This window comes from Eimeria acervulina, genomic scaffold (genome assembly GCF_000499425.1).
Source record: "Eimeria acervulina Houghton genomic scaffold, Eah_scaff3, whole genome shotgun sequence".
Classification (NCBI taxonomy): Eukaryota; Apicomplexa; class Conoidasida; order Eucoccidiorida; family Eimeriidae; genus Eimeria; species Eimeria acervulina.
Window position 1 is genome coordinate 207,802 of NW_013549902.1, and position 13,439 is coordinate 221,240.

The following is a 13,439-nucleotide window of genomic DNA, read 5'->3' on the forward strand; positions in this document are numbered from 1 at the left end:
GAACGATCTACGCTAAGCTAAAAGGCTACCTCAGAATTAGCCATATAGTTCATGGTGGCCGGCTGTCCCGGCAGACTCTCAAGCATATGGCGCGCAACTGTAGCTTTATTTCTCTACTGCAATTTTAGCACAGGGGACGTTTTTGAGCCTGTAGGCCTCCACAGCAAGTTAGCAGTCTGTTTCCTAATTCCCTGATTCCCAATCTTGCCACCGCTCAATAAGTCAACTCATCGCTGGCCAGCTCATTCTGCGGGCAGCTAAGCCCAATGACGAAAGCTGGCATTGTAGCAGCGGGAAGTAAAGGGGGTCGCGCGGACTGGAACGCATTTTAGCAGCGGAACTCAAAGAGATTACTAACATTGTCGAAGTAACTTGCGGGCCCCGTCGCTCTCTCCATTGTGAAGTGCTAATGACTCTATAGTTGAAGCTCTCTTGCGCCGTGCAACTCATGACAAGTATTCGTGCCCTTGTCAGAAGGCGGAAGGCTTCGTCCACAGTGCGGACTATTTTTTTCTATATTGCGTGGAGCTATGTTCTCACGAACGCCCTTTATTTGTTCAGCAATTCATACTAAAACATCCCACATGACAGACAATGTGGGGGAAACCTGAACTTCTCAGCTCACTTCGTCTTCGAAGCAATCCACGTGCCCAGGCCTGCAACAACTGTTGGTTATGAGCATCTAATCTGTCCTGTGGATGCCTCCCCAAAGTAATATCAAGCAAACACACCATCGGAAACTCAAAATTAAAGCGTTATTTGGCTCTCCTTAGCTCTACATTTGTATGGTCTTTTTAACAGCTCTATAGCTGAATAGCCTCCGAACGCTCCTCTCGAAAAGCCAAGGGAGTTCCTTTACGTTTGGCTTCTGCTCCGCCAGCAATGCCCACGTTCTTGATAAACCCATCCGTATGAGTGGTGCATTTAATTGTCCAAAACATTACTTTTTTTTCGCCTCCCCCGTGAAATGAAGGCAATGCCTCCTACCAACTTGTGCTGTCTTGTCGTGCCCCCCAAGAACCCTTCCTAATGATCTCGCCTCTCGAGGGAGATGAGCTGTCAAAATAAAAGTCTGCTGCGCCTTGTTTCTTAGGGCTTCTCAACGCTGCTTGCAATTAGCTGCATCGATGTGAAGGTTTAGCCGCGCCGATGAGCGGCGCATCCCTTAGCGAAGATCGGCACTTTTCCCAGAATAAGTGGCAAAACCCCATAAAATGTGATTCCTTAGCATTTCTTTTCTGTTTTCAACAACTTGTTGCACAAATTGTCTCAGTAATTTAACCACGAAGAAGCCCTTGACTTGAACTCGGTGGCGGCTCGCCCGCTGCCTGCAGTGGGTAACTCGAACTGTCGGCTGCGCGATCCGGTTCTGGTTTTTGCGGCTTTGTTCCATGCATGAGATTTCCATTGGCTTCGTTTGCTTCACCATTGTGGATCTTACTGCGCCTTGCCCTTTTTCTCTCGTTTCACGGTCTACGCCTGCAGTTCGTTTCGGCTGCGCGCAATCCACTGGGCTAGCAGAAGGCCAGCTTTGGATTGAAACCCGTTACCTGCTTCTGAGCGCTATATGCCGAAGAAACAATAGATTACACAGGAAGTGTAGGTTTCGTTTGCATTCTGCTGAGGGAAGCAGTGCCTTTTCGAGCCCAGACGCCATAGCCGTAGGGCGGACCTCAACAGTCACTGGCTCGCGACTTGTCCACCTGTGCTGGTGGTTTCACAGCGAGCAACTGGTTGACACTGCTTCTCCACTGTCTTATTCATTCTCCCTCTTTTTGAGGAGATGCTACAGCACTCGGCCTCGGCCGTCTACCTGCCACGGCGCCCGCGCGACTCTTCCTTGGGGCCGCGCACCTTCTCCACTACGAGTATCGGCGGCGACCCAACCTACAAGACAGTGCATGGGGTGCCTTTACAGACTTCTTTGACGTCTTCGAGTTCGACACGTCTTGGTAAACTTTTTTTTCTTTTGGCTGGCTGGTACTGCCGTGTGCATTGTGATGCCGTCGCGAACTGCTTTCCCCCACTGCTCCACGGTACACGCCGGAACTGAAACCATAGTTTGGTCAGCTGTGCTGCCAAGTCGAATACGTTGCAGGAATTCTACTGTCTGGTAGTTCGTTGTAGGGGGGAAGCCTCTCGGGGGTCCCCCAGTGTCTCGAGACTGGCTGATGGGCACAACTGCTGCTTTGGGGACAGTTTAAAGCGTGAGCTGCCACAGCTACACAAATGGTGTGGTATTTTTGCGCCGCAGGTCTGTCGGATGAGGAAACATGCAGTAGGAGCGATGCCAGTTCCTGCCGCGCCGCCCATATGCAGCGCGCCAGCAGTTTTTTGGCTAGCCGTCGGGGCTCTTCGGAAGCCTTTGAGGACGCATTAGAGTCTCTCGACCATCCTCATACCTCTGCAGATCTCAGCAACGACTATTCCGCTTACGCGTTTGCTCTCAAGGCTCCCCTGTCAGAGGCCCTCGCAAGCCAGGCGGAGTCCCCTACCCGCGCCTCCCCCACAAGAGCCCATGTAGAACTTCTTAAGGCACAGACAGAAGCCCCAAACAGAGCTGCAAGAAAGACACTTCTATGCTACAACACTGCATCCATGCTCAGGAGCAGCGGCAGAAGGACCGGGGGCAGCAGGGAGGCGGGAGCAGAAAGGGAAACCTGCGCAGCCACTAGCGAGCCTGCTCTCAGCAGCCCCACACCTCATCCTGCCCTACAAAACAGTGCATCCCAGCAGGAAGGGAAGGATAAGGGAAAGGGAAGGCAGCAGGAGAGGTCCGCAGCAACCGCAGCAGCCGCCGCAGCAGCACACTCTGCGAGTTCAAGCCGGTGCTTGGAGCGAGGCCGCCCTACCGCTGCTGCTGAGCGTGAGGAAGGCTCCTTTGCCTCTTCTGGGTCCCCCATAAGCCCATCAGAAGCAACTGGAAAGCAGAAAGACGCTGGAGGGACACCCCTTCCCCGAGCAGCTTCACAGGAAACGCGAAGAGTAGATGTACCCAGGCGGGCTATTGGCAGGTACTCCTCAGTGCCGGCGTTTTCAGCAGCAGATCGCGTCAGGATTGACCGTTTCAAGGTGAGACGAATCTACGGGAGCATATAGCTTGCTGGCTAGTTAGCGCGGTGAATTGTGTACTATCGGCGAACACCTGAGGGTTGCTCGCATACACGCCGCGACTCGTGGGGCTTCCATTAGCCATCGGTTAGAGCACCGTGCATGCTCACCGTCTGCATGCAGGGATGTGTTTCTGCGTACGCACAGGAGGGTCTACCTGAGTGCCTCAGCACACAGGAGGCCATAAAGAAACAACGGAGAGCAGCGGAGGAGGAGCGCCTCCGGAGGCGCGAGGTGGGGCTATCCGCGGCATTCGGGTCATCTCCTCTCACATTGAGCAACGAGTTGGGAGAGGCTGTGGACTGGCGGTCGCTCTTAGATGCAGCTGGCCTCGGAGACGTAGGAGAAGATGAAATAACGTTGGAGGCTGAAGAGCTGCACGCGAAGCTGCAGGAGTTTGCGCCCAGGGCGGGGCCGGGTTGGTGCCGTGCCCTTCTGGGCTGCTTGTGGCAGTGGCGGATATAAACGGTGCCACTGTCAGAGAGGGACGTCTGTACATCCCACAGCACACCTCTACTCACCTTCCTAATCGTGTGCCGCTTCGCACGAACGCTTTTTTCTCAGGAGCTTAGTGGCTGCCTCACGTCCAGAGACCAGCCAGCAGCGCTCGCGTCGAGGCAGTGCTGCCTGCATCTGTATAGTAGCTCAGGCGCCGTTTTAACTTGCCGTATTACATCGAATTCTCTTGAGGGCCCTGAATAAAACTGTTGCCGGGGGCAGCAACTACAGCCCCGGCAAAAAAGTGAGGGGCTGCTCTGTGGGGCGGGTGCGAGCCCTGGGGGCGGCGGCTGATGCTGGACTCATTTAGAGTTGCATTTATCGTGTATGGAGTTACGCATCAACCTGCAAGAAGGGCCATTACACGTCTTAAGACGCCCAGGAAAGGTTAGTGTCAAACGTTTAAAAAGAAACGAAATACTTTAATTACTAATTACTGTAGATGAATTTACGCCGTCTAAGGGATGGGGGGGGAAGCTCAGAAGCGGGCAAGGGGGAGGGGGGAGATGGGAACGAAGGGCGGGTGGAGGGGTGGGGTTGCTGTTGTTGGGGGCGTTGCGTGGGGTGGCAACGACACATCGCAGGCTGCGGTTTGCGGGTGTCTCGTCACTGCCCCAACAAGTCCTGCTCACCCTTCTCATCTATGAGGGGACACGAAGCGAAGAAGAAGTTTTCTGGTGCCTTAAGGGGCCGCAGGGAGACGGGCAAAGGCTTTTGAAACTCTGCATGGGCCCTGTCGAAGCTTAAAAGGGCCTCCATGAGGGCAGGGCGGCTGAGGGACAGCAGGGGCCCCATGTGCGTGAGGCAGAGGCGAGCTTCCCACACCTGCCGCAGCAACTCAAAAAACCGAGAAAGCAGGACGCGAGCTGCAGTCACTTGCTTCCGCTTGACAGAGTAGACAACAACGTCTTCCTCATTCACGCGGGCCTCTGCAACTAGGCCCGCTAGGTGCAGGTCAGCCCATACGCCCCCTGCGCGTGCAGTGCATGTGCTCCCAGACGCCTGCACGCTCGGTGGCAGAGCCTCCAAGGATTCGGCCTGCCGGACCCGTACATCGACACCCACACACAGACAGTTACGCAAGTAGCCTCCAGACAAACCACCGCGTGAAATACAAGCTAGCACACGCACGTGGGCAAGCAGAGGGTTCATAGGTGCTGAGTCACACAGAAGGGCTGGGCTGTGGGGAGATCCGCTCAGTAGCGTGAGAAAAAGGTGGGGTGGCCAAATAGCAACGCGAGCAGATGCGACAAGCAGATGCGACACAAAGCGACATCGGGTTCTGTAAAGCCTGCTGTCTGTGCTGCTAGAGGCAAGGACGCACAGGGTTGGGAGCAGGTGACCCTGTGCTAGCCAGCTGAGGAGTGCGCCTCTCCAGGGCTCTCTCAGCTGCTGCTCGATCCGCTGCTTCTGCTATGGCGGCAGCGAACACAAGAGTGGCCGCCTCGAGGAGGAGGCAGCTGGACTCTACAGGCAGAAGGTCACGCGCTACAGCGGTTATGCTGTTGCAGAAGGCCCGCAACGCTCCGTAGGTGCACACTTGCTCATTTGAAGCCGAGGGCTCCGGCAGCACAATCTGCTGCTTGCTGCTCTTCAGCACTGCCTCAGCAGCCGCAACAGCCGACACCAACGGCTGCAGCGCTACCACCGCGTGGCTCTCCTTCTCTTGCAGCCATCGACGTTCGAAGGCCTCCCAGCGAGAAACTAAGCAGCTCCGCTGCCCACAAATTCCCACCATCAGCAGCAGCAGCACGAACTGTGGCAAGTGCTATTTGCAGCCGCAGGAGCCAGGGGAAACACTCCAGCAGCAAAAAGTGCAACAGTAGAAGTGCAAGGTACAGCAGCAGTTAATGGCACAACAGTACAGAAACAGGAGGTGAAATTGAATGCACGAGATGCAGGTGTTGCTGCAGAAGTATCATTACTTTCTAAACAGAGAAGTGGGCACTTTGGCTGTGAAGTTTAGTAGAGGCGGTGCCACGGATCGAAACGGTGTCTGTACTACCAAGCGGGGTGAAACTGCTTTCGCGTCAAGTGTGTAACGTGCGCAGACACCTGACACAACTTGGCTTCCCAGGAGTATCTGGAGATAGCTGTCACCCTGTTGGAGTTTGCGCTTTCGCTGCCGGCGTTGGAGCCGCGCGTTGCGGTGAAGCGCGGTTGCAGAACTATTGCACGTTTGATGCGGAGGTATTCCTGGACCATTTCATCCCTAAGGAATTTTAGTTCGGCACTAAAAGGGAAGTGGCGCCTTTGGATATCCTCGGAGGGCCGCAGTTGCAGGGCCTCGACGAACACGGACAGCGGCAGCAGCCGGCCGTCAGCATAGAGAGCGCTGAAGCGTTTGAATTCGCAGCGTAAATCCCTAAGAGACCTCGCTGCTGCAGCAGCGTCTTTGTTAAGGCGCACCGGCAAGGAGCGCGCCAGCTCTTCGCTCGCCTGAGCATATCGCGCCCCAGGGTTCGACAGCGCAGCAGCCTCGAGGAAGGCTTCCCGGGCTGGAGAGGAGGCGGGACTGGCCGGAGAGTGAGGGGCCTCATGGGCCAGGGCTGTTGCAACTTCGGGGGGCTCAGCAGCTGAAGCAACGCGCTCCAAAATGCGCTGCGCGAAGGCGAGCTCGCTTGGGGCCTGCAGCCGATTCAGAACTGCCCGGGAGATCACGGGATCTGACATTGGCGTCACCTCGCCAGCAAGACATGCCCGAAAACACTCAAAAGCAAAAACACAAAGGAAGACTACTGACTGGGCACCTGGGGAAACGCAAACGCCCACCGCGCCGACACCGACAAGCAGGAGGTCACCTCGATGAGTTTTCCTGCGTAGCAGCCTCCCGCGCAACAGAAAATTCCTTGCGCTCCGCCTCCAAACATACTACCAGAAGAGCTCTATGTATTCTACATTTTCGCTGTTCTGAAGCAAGTACAGGTGACGGGTTGTGGACGATGGGAGCCCTGCGAGCGATACTCGCACCCCACGGCCAGACGTTGTTCCTTAGACGGCCCGCGGTGGCCATGGGAATTGCCCAAGGAGCAATTCTTAGTTCTATTCAAAGCTAAAAAGATTAATTGATGAGGGAAAGGAATACTCTTTTGAAAAGAGCTTGCCGTTATGAGCGACATCGAGTGGGCCCTGCGCAATGCAACGGACGACAGCCGCAGCAGCCGCGTTGCCGTCTGGTGCAAAGTTTCAAAATATCCACAGATGAAAGAGCTAATATGCTCATAGAGCCCTGTGTCCGTCCTCGTTATCTGGTTCATAGGTCTTCGGGACACAGTCGGCTGCGGCGGCCGCTGCGGCGTGAGGCACTTTTCAAGTCACCCGTCGCTCATGCTTCCATGAATAAACTCAACTTGTACGGCGTTGCATACAATCTCAGTTGCAATTTCTTCTAAACTCCCCCTGTCGTCTGTCTTGTTGAATAGCCGCAGAAGAGCAGAGGTCTTCGCCGTGCTGATACCCATCAGGAGGTTTTCCACGGAGCCACGTCGTGGCCTCCGACTGCCGCCGAATCAGCTGCTGCTGCCATTGCCACTGCTGCTGCTGTTCTTGCTGCAGTTGCTGCTGCCGCCTGAGGTGATGCACCTCTCCCTGCAAGCGGCTCAGCAACGAGAGAGCCTGTGGCGTTGCAACACCGTCGATTCCACTCGCGAGGGGTGGCATCGCTCGCGACGTGTCAGCATGGGTCCACCTCCACTCTCCATGCTGCTGGTGAGGCAGCAATATGGGGAGTTGGGCCTCAGCGGCCTCCTGGACAGGGCCCACTGGTCCCTCAGTGGTCCAAATGCTTGCTTCGGTCAAAATGTGAGGCATTGAAGCGGCATCGCCGCATATTGAGCACATTTTTCGGTCTCTAGAGGTTTGTGTGCACATATGTCGACCTTCAATGGCGTTCGCTTCTTCAAACTGCCTTGAGCCTCCAGGAGGCGCACCCTGGCCCTCCGCTGTGGGGCCCCAGGAGTTCATTAAGTAGCTATCCGTGGGCTGGCGGGGGCGCATCCCCTCGCAGTTGGGTGCCTCATCCTCGTAATCCATATTCTGCAGTTCGATGTGGTGGCCTTTGCGTTTGCGAGGGGGTGGCAAATGGGCTTACTGACGGATTACACACTCCTCCGCTCGCGTGCTCTTGCTGCAGAGCTTCTGTATGCGTCCAGGAGCACGGGGAGCATTGCGGCTGGTGCAGCCACAGCGACCACTGGCTCCAGTTCTGTCTGGGTCCTGTAGTAAGCCCCTATTCAGCGTGTGGGTGGGGGTAGGGCAGACTCACGACGAATTGGCCTGAATGTAAGCACCGTCTAGGGACCCTGAGGCCTCCAACTCAGGTTGCTGCTGCAACTCCTGCTGCTGCCTTAACGCCGCCGTCTTCATGGAAGCTTCGGCATAAGGAACACCATGACAAGGGCCAGGGACATCTGGCTGCGACGAGATGCCAAACTCGGATTCAACGGTCTCGTCGGTCTCTTGTTCTAACGCTCTCGAGGGGCAGAGCCCAACAAGGGGGGAGATAGGTGAAGAGGGCTGTTCATCAAGAGTCGCCCGGAAGGTAGCCAAGGCCTCCTCGCTGCCTTTCACGCTTGGACTCCTTCTGTGTTGCAACTTGGCTGCTCTCCGGCTGCAGCGAGGCGAATCTGGGCTGAAGAGGAACTCTCTATACGCTGCGAGGAGCGGAAAACCTTCGGATGAGCGAGCAGGCTCCACACGTCAGCTGCATAGAAACCTGCCTTTTATCGCGTCTTCAGTGTGCTGCTCGTCCACTTTTGCTGCACATATGAAGTGCAACGGGATATAGGGAGATTGAAAAAACGCATTTCCATACACTTTGGGAAGCTTTTAGCCTCCACTTGGTCCTGAAAGCTGCTCTTGCCTGCCGGCTTGCAGACTGCGTTGGTCATTGCGCTCCTTTCTTGATTTAAGATAGCGGAAGTCAGTGAGGCCTTTCCCCTTACTTGAACCGACAATACCTTTCCGGGAGCGCCTTTGCTTTCCGCGCTGTAGATGAAATTATGTTTGGTCTTCTGCTTTGTAAACTCGCTGTAGAAATGATGCACTACTGGTTTGCTCTCCGACTGCATCACCGTCTTGCCGGTCCGCTTGCATGGATCTGCGCATGAGGTTAAATGCACACATTACATTTGATTCATATTGTTGACGTTGGCGTACTGTACAGGTCGTTAGGAGTTTTCAGGGCTTCGGCCTCTGGGGCTTGGAGCTTGCGAAACTGCCGTGCAGATCGGTGAGGGAGCAAACGTGGAGCCCGTACTGCACGAGACCGCATTCTTTTATGGAAAAAACTGCGAATTCATGTGACACTTGGATTATGAAGGTTCAAACAAAAGGTTTGTCAATATGTTCAAAAAATGCCCGTCACCTTCCCCGGAATTCCGTCGTAGTCGGTGGCAGCAGTTTCAGGTGTTCAGGCAGGTTGCCGATCTGGAAACCTGCACAGCAGAGATATTTGAAAATCCATTAGTACTTTTCTGCACAGAAAAGGCGGAAATATCCGTGCAGTTCGTTCAGCAGTATATTTGGAGGAATTTTCACCTGCTGAGACCCAATTCATTAAGTGATCAGTGGGGGAGCCAACAGGTGCAAGGAATGCTCTTGTTGATTTTTCGTTGTTGGACTAACGGTTATCTTTCTGAGTAGGGCTTTCGTGAATGCGAGTATTTTTTAAAGTCCTGTGCATTCTGCATAGGCTAGGCGGCAGGTAATTTCTCGCCAAATTTGGAGTTGAACGACCGAAGAAAACTCCACCTATCTGTCTTGAACTCCAGGAAAAATATGGGCATCCGCATGGCAAGGGTGCAGATCCTAAGGAAGGCCCCAACGAACAGAAAAATCAGAGCGCGTGCAGAGTCACTGGCTCGGCTGTTGGTTAGAAACGAGTTGTTCTGGGCTATTATTGCCAAGGGCTCGTTGAACATCTACTCATTTATTTTTAATTGCGTCTCTTTGTTGGGAGAGTGAAAAACAAATGCGCGTAATTACGCTGGGGAAGCCGCACAGGTCACCGTGCCACCTGTCTGTCGGTTACCCCACGCCGGTGTGTGGCCGGTGTGTGGCTGTATTCTGATGTGAGGGGGAGCTGCGCCATCCGCAATTGCTGGATCTCCCTTTGAAGGAAACTTTCCCTCATTTTGATTTTTTTTTGGGTTCCTGACAGAAGTTCAACAGAAGCCTCCATTTTAAGCGGCGTCCCGCATCCCGTCGGCACCATTGCATCCCTTGGGCCCAACTATCTCAGGTGTCTAGCAACACAAAGCACCTACTTTCGGGCCAATCTAGCCACCGCAGTTCATTCCTTCACTTCTAATAGTAGGACAGATTTCCGTTGCTCTTTAGGCAGCATTCTGCTTCCGCAATCTGCCTTCGCCGTCTCGGCGCGATAGGCTCACTCGCTCACCACTGGGGACCACTGCGACAAACCGTATTGCCGTGAGCACTGCATGCGACAGGTAGCCAGCATCTTTTTAAATATGCGGCGGACCCCCTCTCGCTCTTCCCTGTGTGCGTAAGGCGTCCCCCACGTTGCGTGGAGCCGACAGCCGAACGCCTGTCTGCGCTTCCAGTACAGAACTGCACAGAGGCATTGGAACTTGGAGGAGGCAGCAGCAGCTTCAACTATAAATAAGGACTGCTGGCTCAGCAGGGAGCGGGGCAACTGCATCGCCCGTCCCGTCACCCAGTCACCGTCGCCTGGCCGTCTTTAGAAGGAATTCCTGTACACTCGCGGTGGGCCCGAGGGAGGGTGTAGATACGTGATTCCGTGGAGCGCTGTTTCGTGGCTGTGGCTGTGCATGTACAGGCAGGCTATGGCTATGTGGGTATCATCATGAGGCCCCTGATATGGTGTCTCCCCATGGGATTCCAGCGGGACAGACGTGCCTTGTTGTATTTACTGCTGTCCTCTGCTGTCTCTCTGCTGTGCCTTAATGTACAAGCAGCGAATGCAAACAGCTATTCTTCTTCTCTGGCGCAGTCGCTGCCCTACTCATCCCCGCGCTTCACCTCTTTCAGCTCGCCCGTGGGCTCTGCTTTGCAAAGTGCTGAGCCCAAGAGCCCTCTGAGCTCTTCTGCACCTTATTCAGAGACTACTAAGGGGCTGCTGAGTCTAAATGCCTGTCTATCCGATGCGCAGTGCTGGGGCCGCGGGCGGCGGTGCATTGAGGGCCGCTGCTGGGGCTTTGCAGGCCCCCGGCGAGTTGCGTTCGAATGTGGGGTTGAGACCCTCTGCAGCTTGGGCCCCATAGACGGGCACTTCTACGGGGAAGGCAGCACAGGCAGCAGGGGCCTCTTCATGCTGCAGGCTATTAGCGGGGACCCTTGGGACTGCGGCCTACCAAGGGCGCTCGCCCCACCACAGCAAACAGCCTGTGGAGACGGAGACGCCCAGGCTTGTGAGTTGTTGGCAGCTGGTCACCACGACCAGACCAGAGGTCACGATGCTCGGAAGGAAGGAGAAACCCTCTCTTTGGGGAAGGCCGTGAGGTGTACATACACCTCAGGAATCGCCCCCCAGTCCAGCTGTACTGCCAGGCTGGGGCTTGTGCCCCCCGAACTTCCCGTTGGTCTCTACACTCTGTGCGGCTGCAGCAGCACCGATTTGGAGGCCAAAAACAAACCCTGCAGCTCCCCCATCGACTTTTCAGTGCCGATTGGGACTCTCAAGATTACTGGATTTGAGACTCCGGCTGTTGTGCCTGCTGCTCCTCCAGCTGCTGCACGTGCTGTTACTGACTTCAATGGTATTGGCGCTGCTGCAGCGCCAGCAGCAGCTGCTGCTGATGAACCCGCGGGCACAACGGCAGCAGCAGCAACAGAAGAAGCAGCAGAAGCAACAGACCCCGAAGCAAACAGGCTTGCAGGAGTTGTAGAATCCGACACGATCGAAGAGACAGAACCTCTCCAGGCCATTCCCGCTCCTAACGGCCAGCAGCAACAGCTGCTAGTGCCCCGCTTCGTGTGCACCGTCGGCCTCCCGTGCGAGCTGCCCAGCATCAAGGGGGTCGGCCTCGACTCAACTCTGCACTTTGTTAGGGCCTTCACGGGACTGCACTCCAGCTGCCTTGAGGCTGCCAAGGCAGGTTTCCAACCCTGACGCTGTTGCGGCTGCTGCTCGAACTGCTGGTGCTGCTGGCGCTGCTATTGCTGCTGCTGTTGCTGCTGCTACTGCAACGGGTGCTGTGGGTAACGCTGAAGGGTCTGATATGCTGCAGCAGGTTGGTTGACGTTGATTCTCAGGTTTCAACTCCTCTGCGCCTTCCTTGCAAATCCATCGCCGGCGGCAGTCGCTGCGTTGTCCGCGTCCGACCTGAGGACATGAGGCCTTTGCTGCTCCCCAGCGCCGAAACTGCAGCACAAGCAACAACAACAACACGAACAGCAGGGGCAACGGGAGCCAAAGGATCAACGGAAGCAGCGGCAGCAACAGGTTTCAGGGGAGATGGGAAGGCCTCTGAGGCGATTGCGACTCTGTGCGGGTGTCGGAGAGGCTTCACTCCCCTTCAGTGTTTGGGGGCCACCCCGGTCGGTTTGCTTCAGCTTCGCGCTGGCGCTGGGCACGAGCAGCAACAAAAACGTTCAGAGTCCGACCAACCTGGACAGCCTCAGATGGTTTCGTACGAACAAGATCTCCAGCCGCACCAGCGGCCGCAGCAGCAGGACGAGCAGCAGGAAGAGCAGCAGACGGAGAAGGTGAGGGAGGCGCAGAATGAAGGGGATTCGGCTCCGCAGCAGCAGCAGCAACATGAACAGGATTTATCTAGTGCTGCTGTTCAGCAACGGCGGCTGCAGTTTATCGAGGACCGCGCGGCGAATCTGCCACGGGAGGAGGGGGAAGAGGCCCCTGAGGGAGGGGAGTGCCGTCAGCACAGCGACTGTCTGCGGGGCTTCGGCCAATGCGTGGGCGGCCACTGCCACGGGTTCCTACCGGACCTGAAGGGGCAGCGGCTCATTCGGTGTGTAGAGGGATACCACTGTGACGCAGAGAAAGGGGACATCCCCACTATGGGAAACAAACAAAACTTCACCGTCATCGCCATCGGCCCACAAGAAGAATGTGGAACTGCTGTCAACCTCAAACCCGACAGTAAGAAAACCAAAAACCCAGTACAACGCACACACGCACACACTCCCTAACAAAACATTGCAGAAAAGACAACTGCAAGCACCAGACAGCTGGTAGGCTGTGGGCTCGAGCTGTCCGTACGCGCCCATGCAAGTACATGAAGAAACTATCGGCCCTTTCTCTGCTTGAGATGCAGCTACTCCTGCTGTTGTTTCTGGCCCTGCCGTTGTTGGTGTTACTGTCGCTGCTGCTGCTGCTGCTGCTCCTCGGCCTGTGCCTCACTCTGTGTGCCCCTCTCGCATGCGTTCTGTTATATCAGTTATCAGGTGTATCTGAACCTGTGCTGCATGTGAATACGCGCGACGCATATAAGATGTATAAATATATATTTTTATATACAGTCTTGCCTTCATATATATAAATATATGTATATACCTCTGTATCGTGTATCTGCGTGCGTATGTACATTTTCATGCGCATGCATAGAGCTACCTAGATAGTTATACAAGCCTATACATATGTGCCTGCATGCATGTGCGTATTTACATATGGATACACTGAATACAAGGATGGTTGCATGCCACCAGCTTCTGGATAGCAATGTAGATATACGCATATACATATGCATAGACAAATACATACCCCAATGCATATATTTATACATATACATATACATATACATATACATAGACATATACATATACATATACATATACATATACATATACATATACATATACATGTACATATACATATACATATACAT

At 54.9% G+C, this 13,439-nt stretch overlaps 4 protein-coding genes across 4 annotated transcripts; 2 read left to right on the plus strand and 2 right to left on the minus strand.

Annotated features, from left to right (window-relative positions):
* Positions 1-1,783: 1,783 nt before the first annotated feature.
* EAH_00001120 (hypothetical protein, conserved) lies at positions 1,784-3,576 on the plus strand (the record flags this gene model as incomplete). The annotated part of the gene is made up of 3 exons (XM_013396072.1): positions 1,784-1,952; positions 2,255-3,072; positions 3,259-3,576. The coding sequence occupies 3 exons, from the start codon at positions 1,784-1,786 to the stop codon at positions 3,574-3,576; spliced, it is 1,305 nt and encodes a 434-aa protein (XP_013251526.1).
* A 639-nt stretch (positions 3,577-4,215) lies between these two features.
* Positions 4,216-6,282, minus strand: EAH_00001130 (hypothetical protein, conserved; the record flags this gene model as incomplete). Its single annotated transcript, XM_013396073.1, has 3 exons — positions 4,216-4,647; positions 4,934-5,326; positions 5,710-6,282. The coding sequence occupies 3 exons, from the start codon at positions 6,280-6,282 to the stop codon at positions 4,216-4,218; spliced, it is 1,398 nt and encodes a 465-aa protein (XP_013251527.1).
* Positions 6,283-6,981: 699 nt separating this feature from the next.
* Positions 6,982-7,641, minus strand: EAH_00001140 (hypothetical protein, conserved; the record flags this gene model as incomplete). Its single annotated transcript, XM_013396074.1, has 1 exon — positions 6,982-7,641. The coding sequence occupies one exon, from the start codon at positions 7,639-7,641 to the stop codon at positions 6,982-6,984; it is 660 nt and encodes a 219-aa protein (XP_013251528.1).
* A 2,441-nt stretch (positions 7,642-10,082) lies between these two features.
* EAH_00001150 (hypothetical protein, conserved) lies at positions 10,083-12,694 on the plus strand (the record flags this gene model as incomplete). Its single annotated transcript, XM_013396075.1, has 3 exons — positions 10,083-10,113; positions 10,416-11,611; positions 11,806-12,694. Coding segments are annotated over 3 exons (2,116 nt in total), but the record flags the coding sequence as incomplete, so codon positions are not given.
* Between the last annotated feature and the right edge of the window lie 745 nt (positions 12,695-13,439).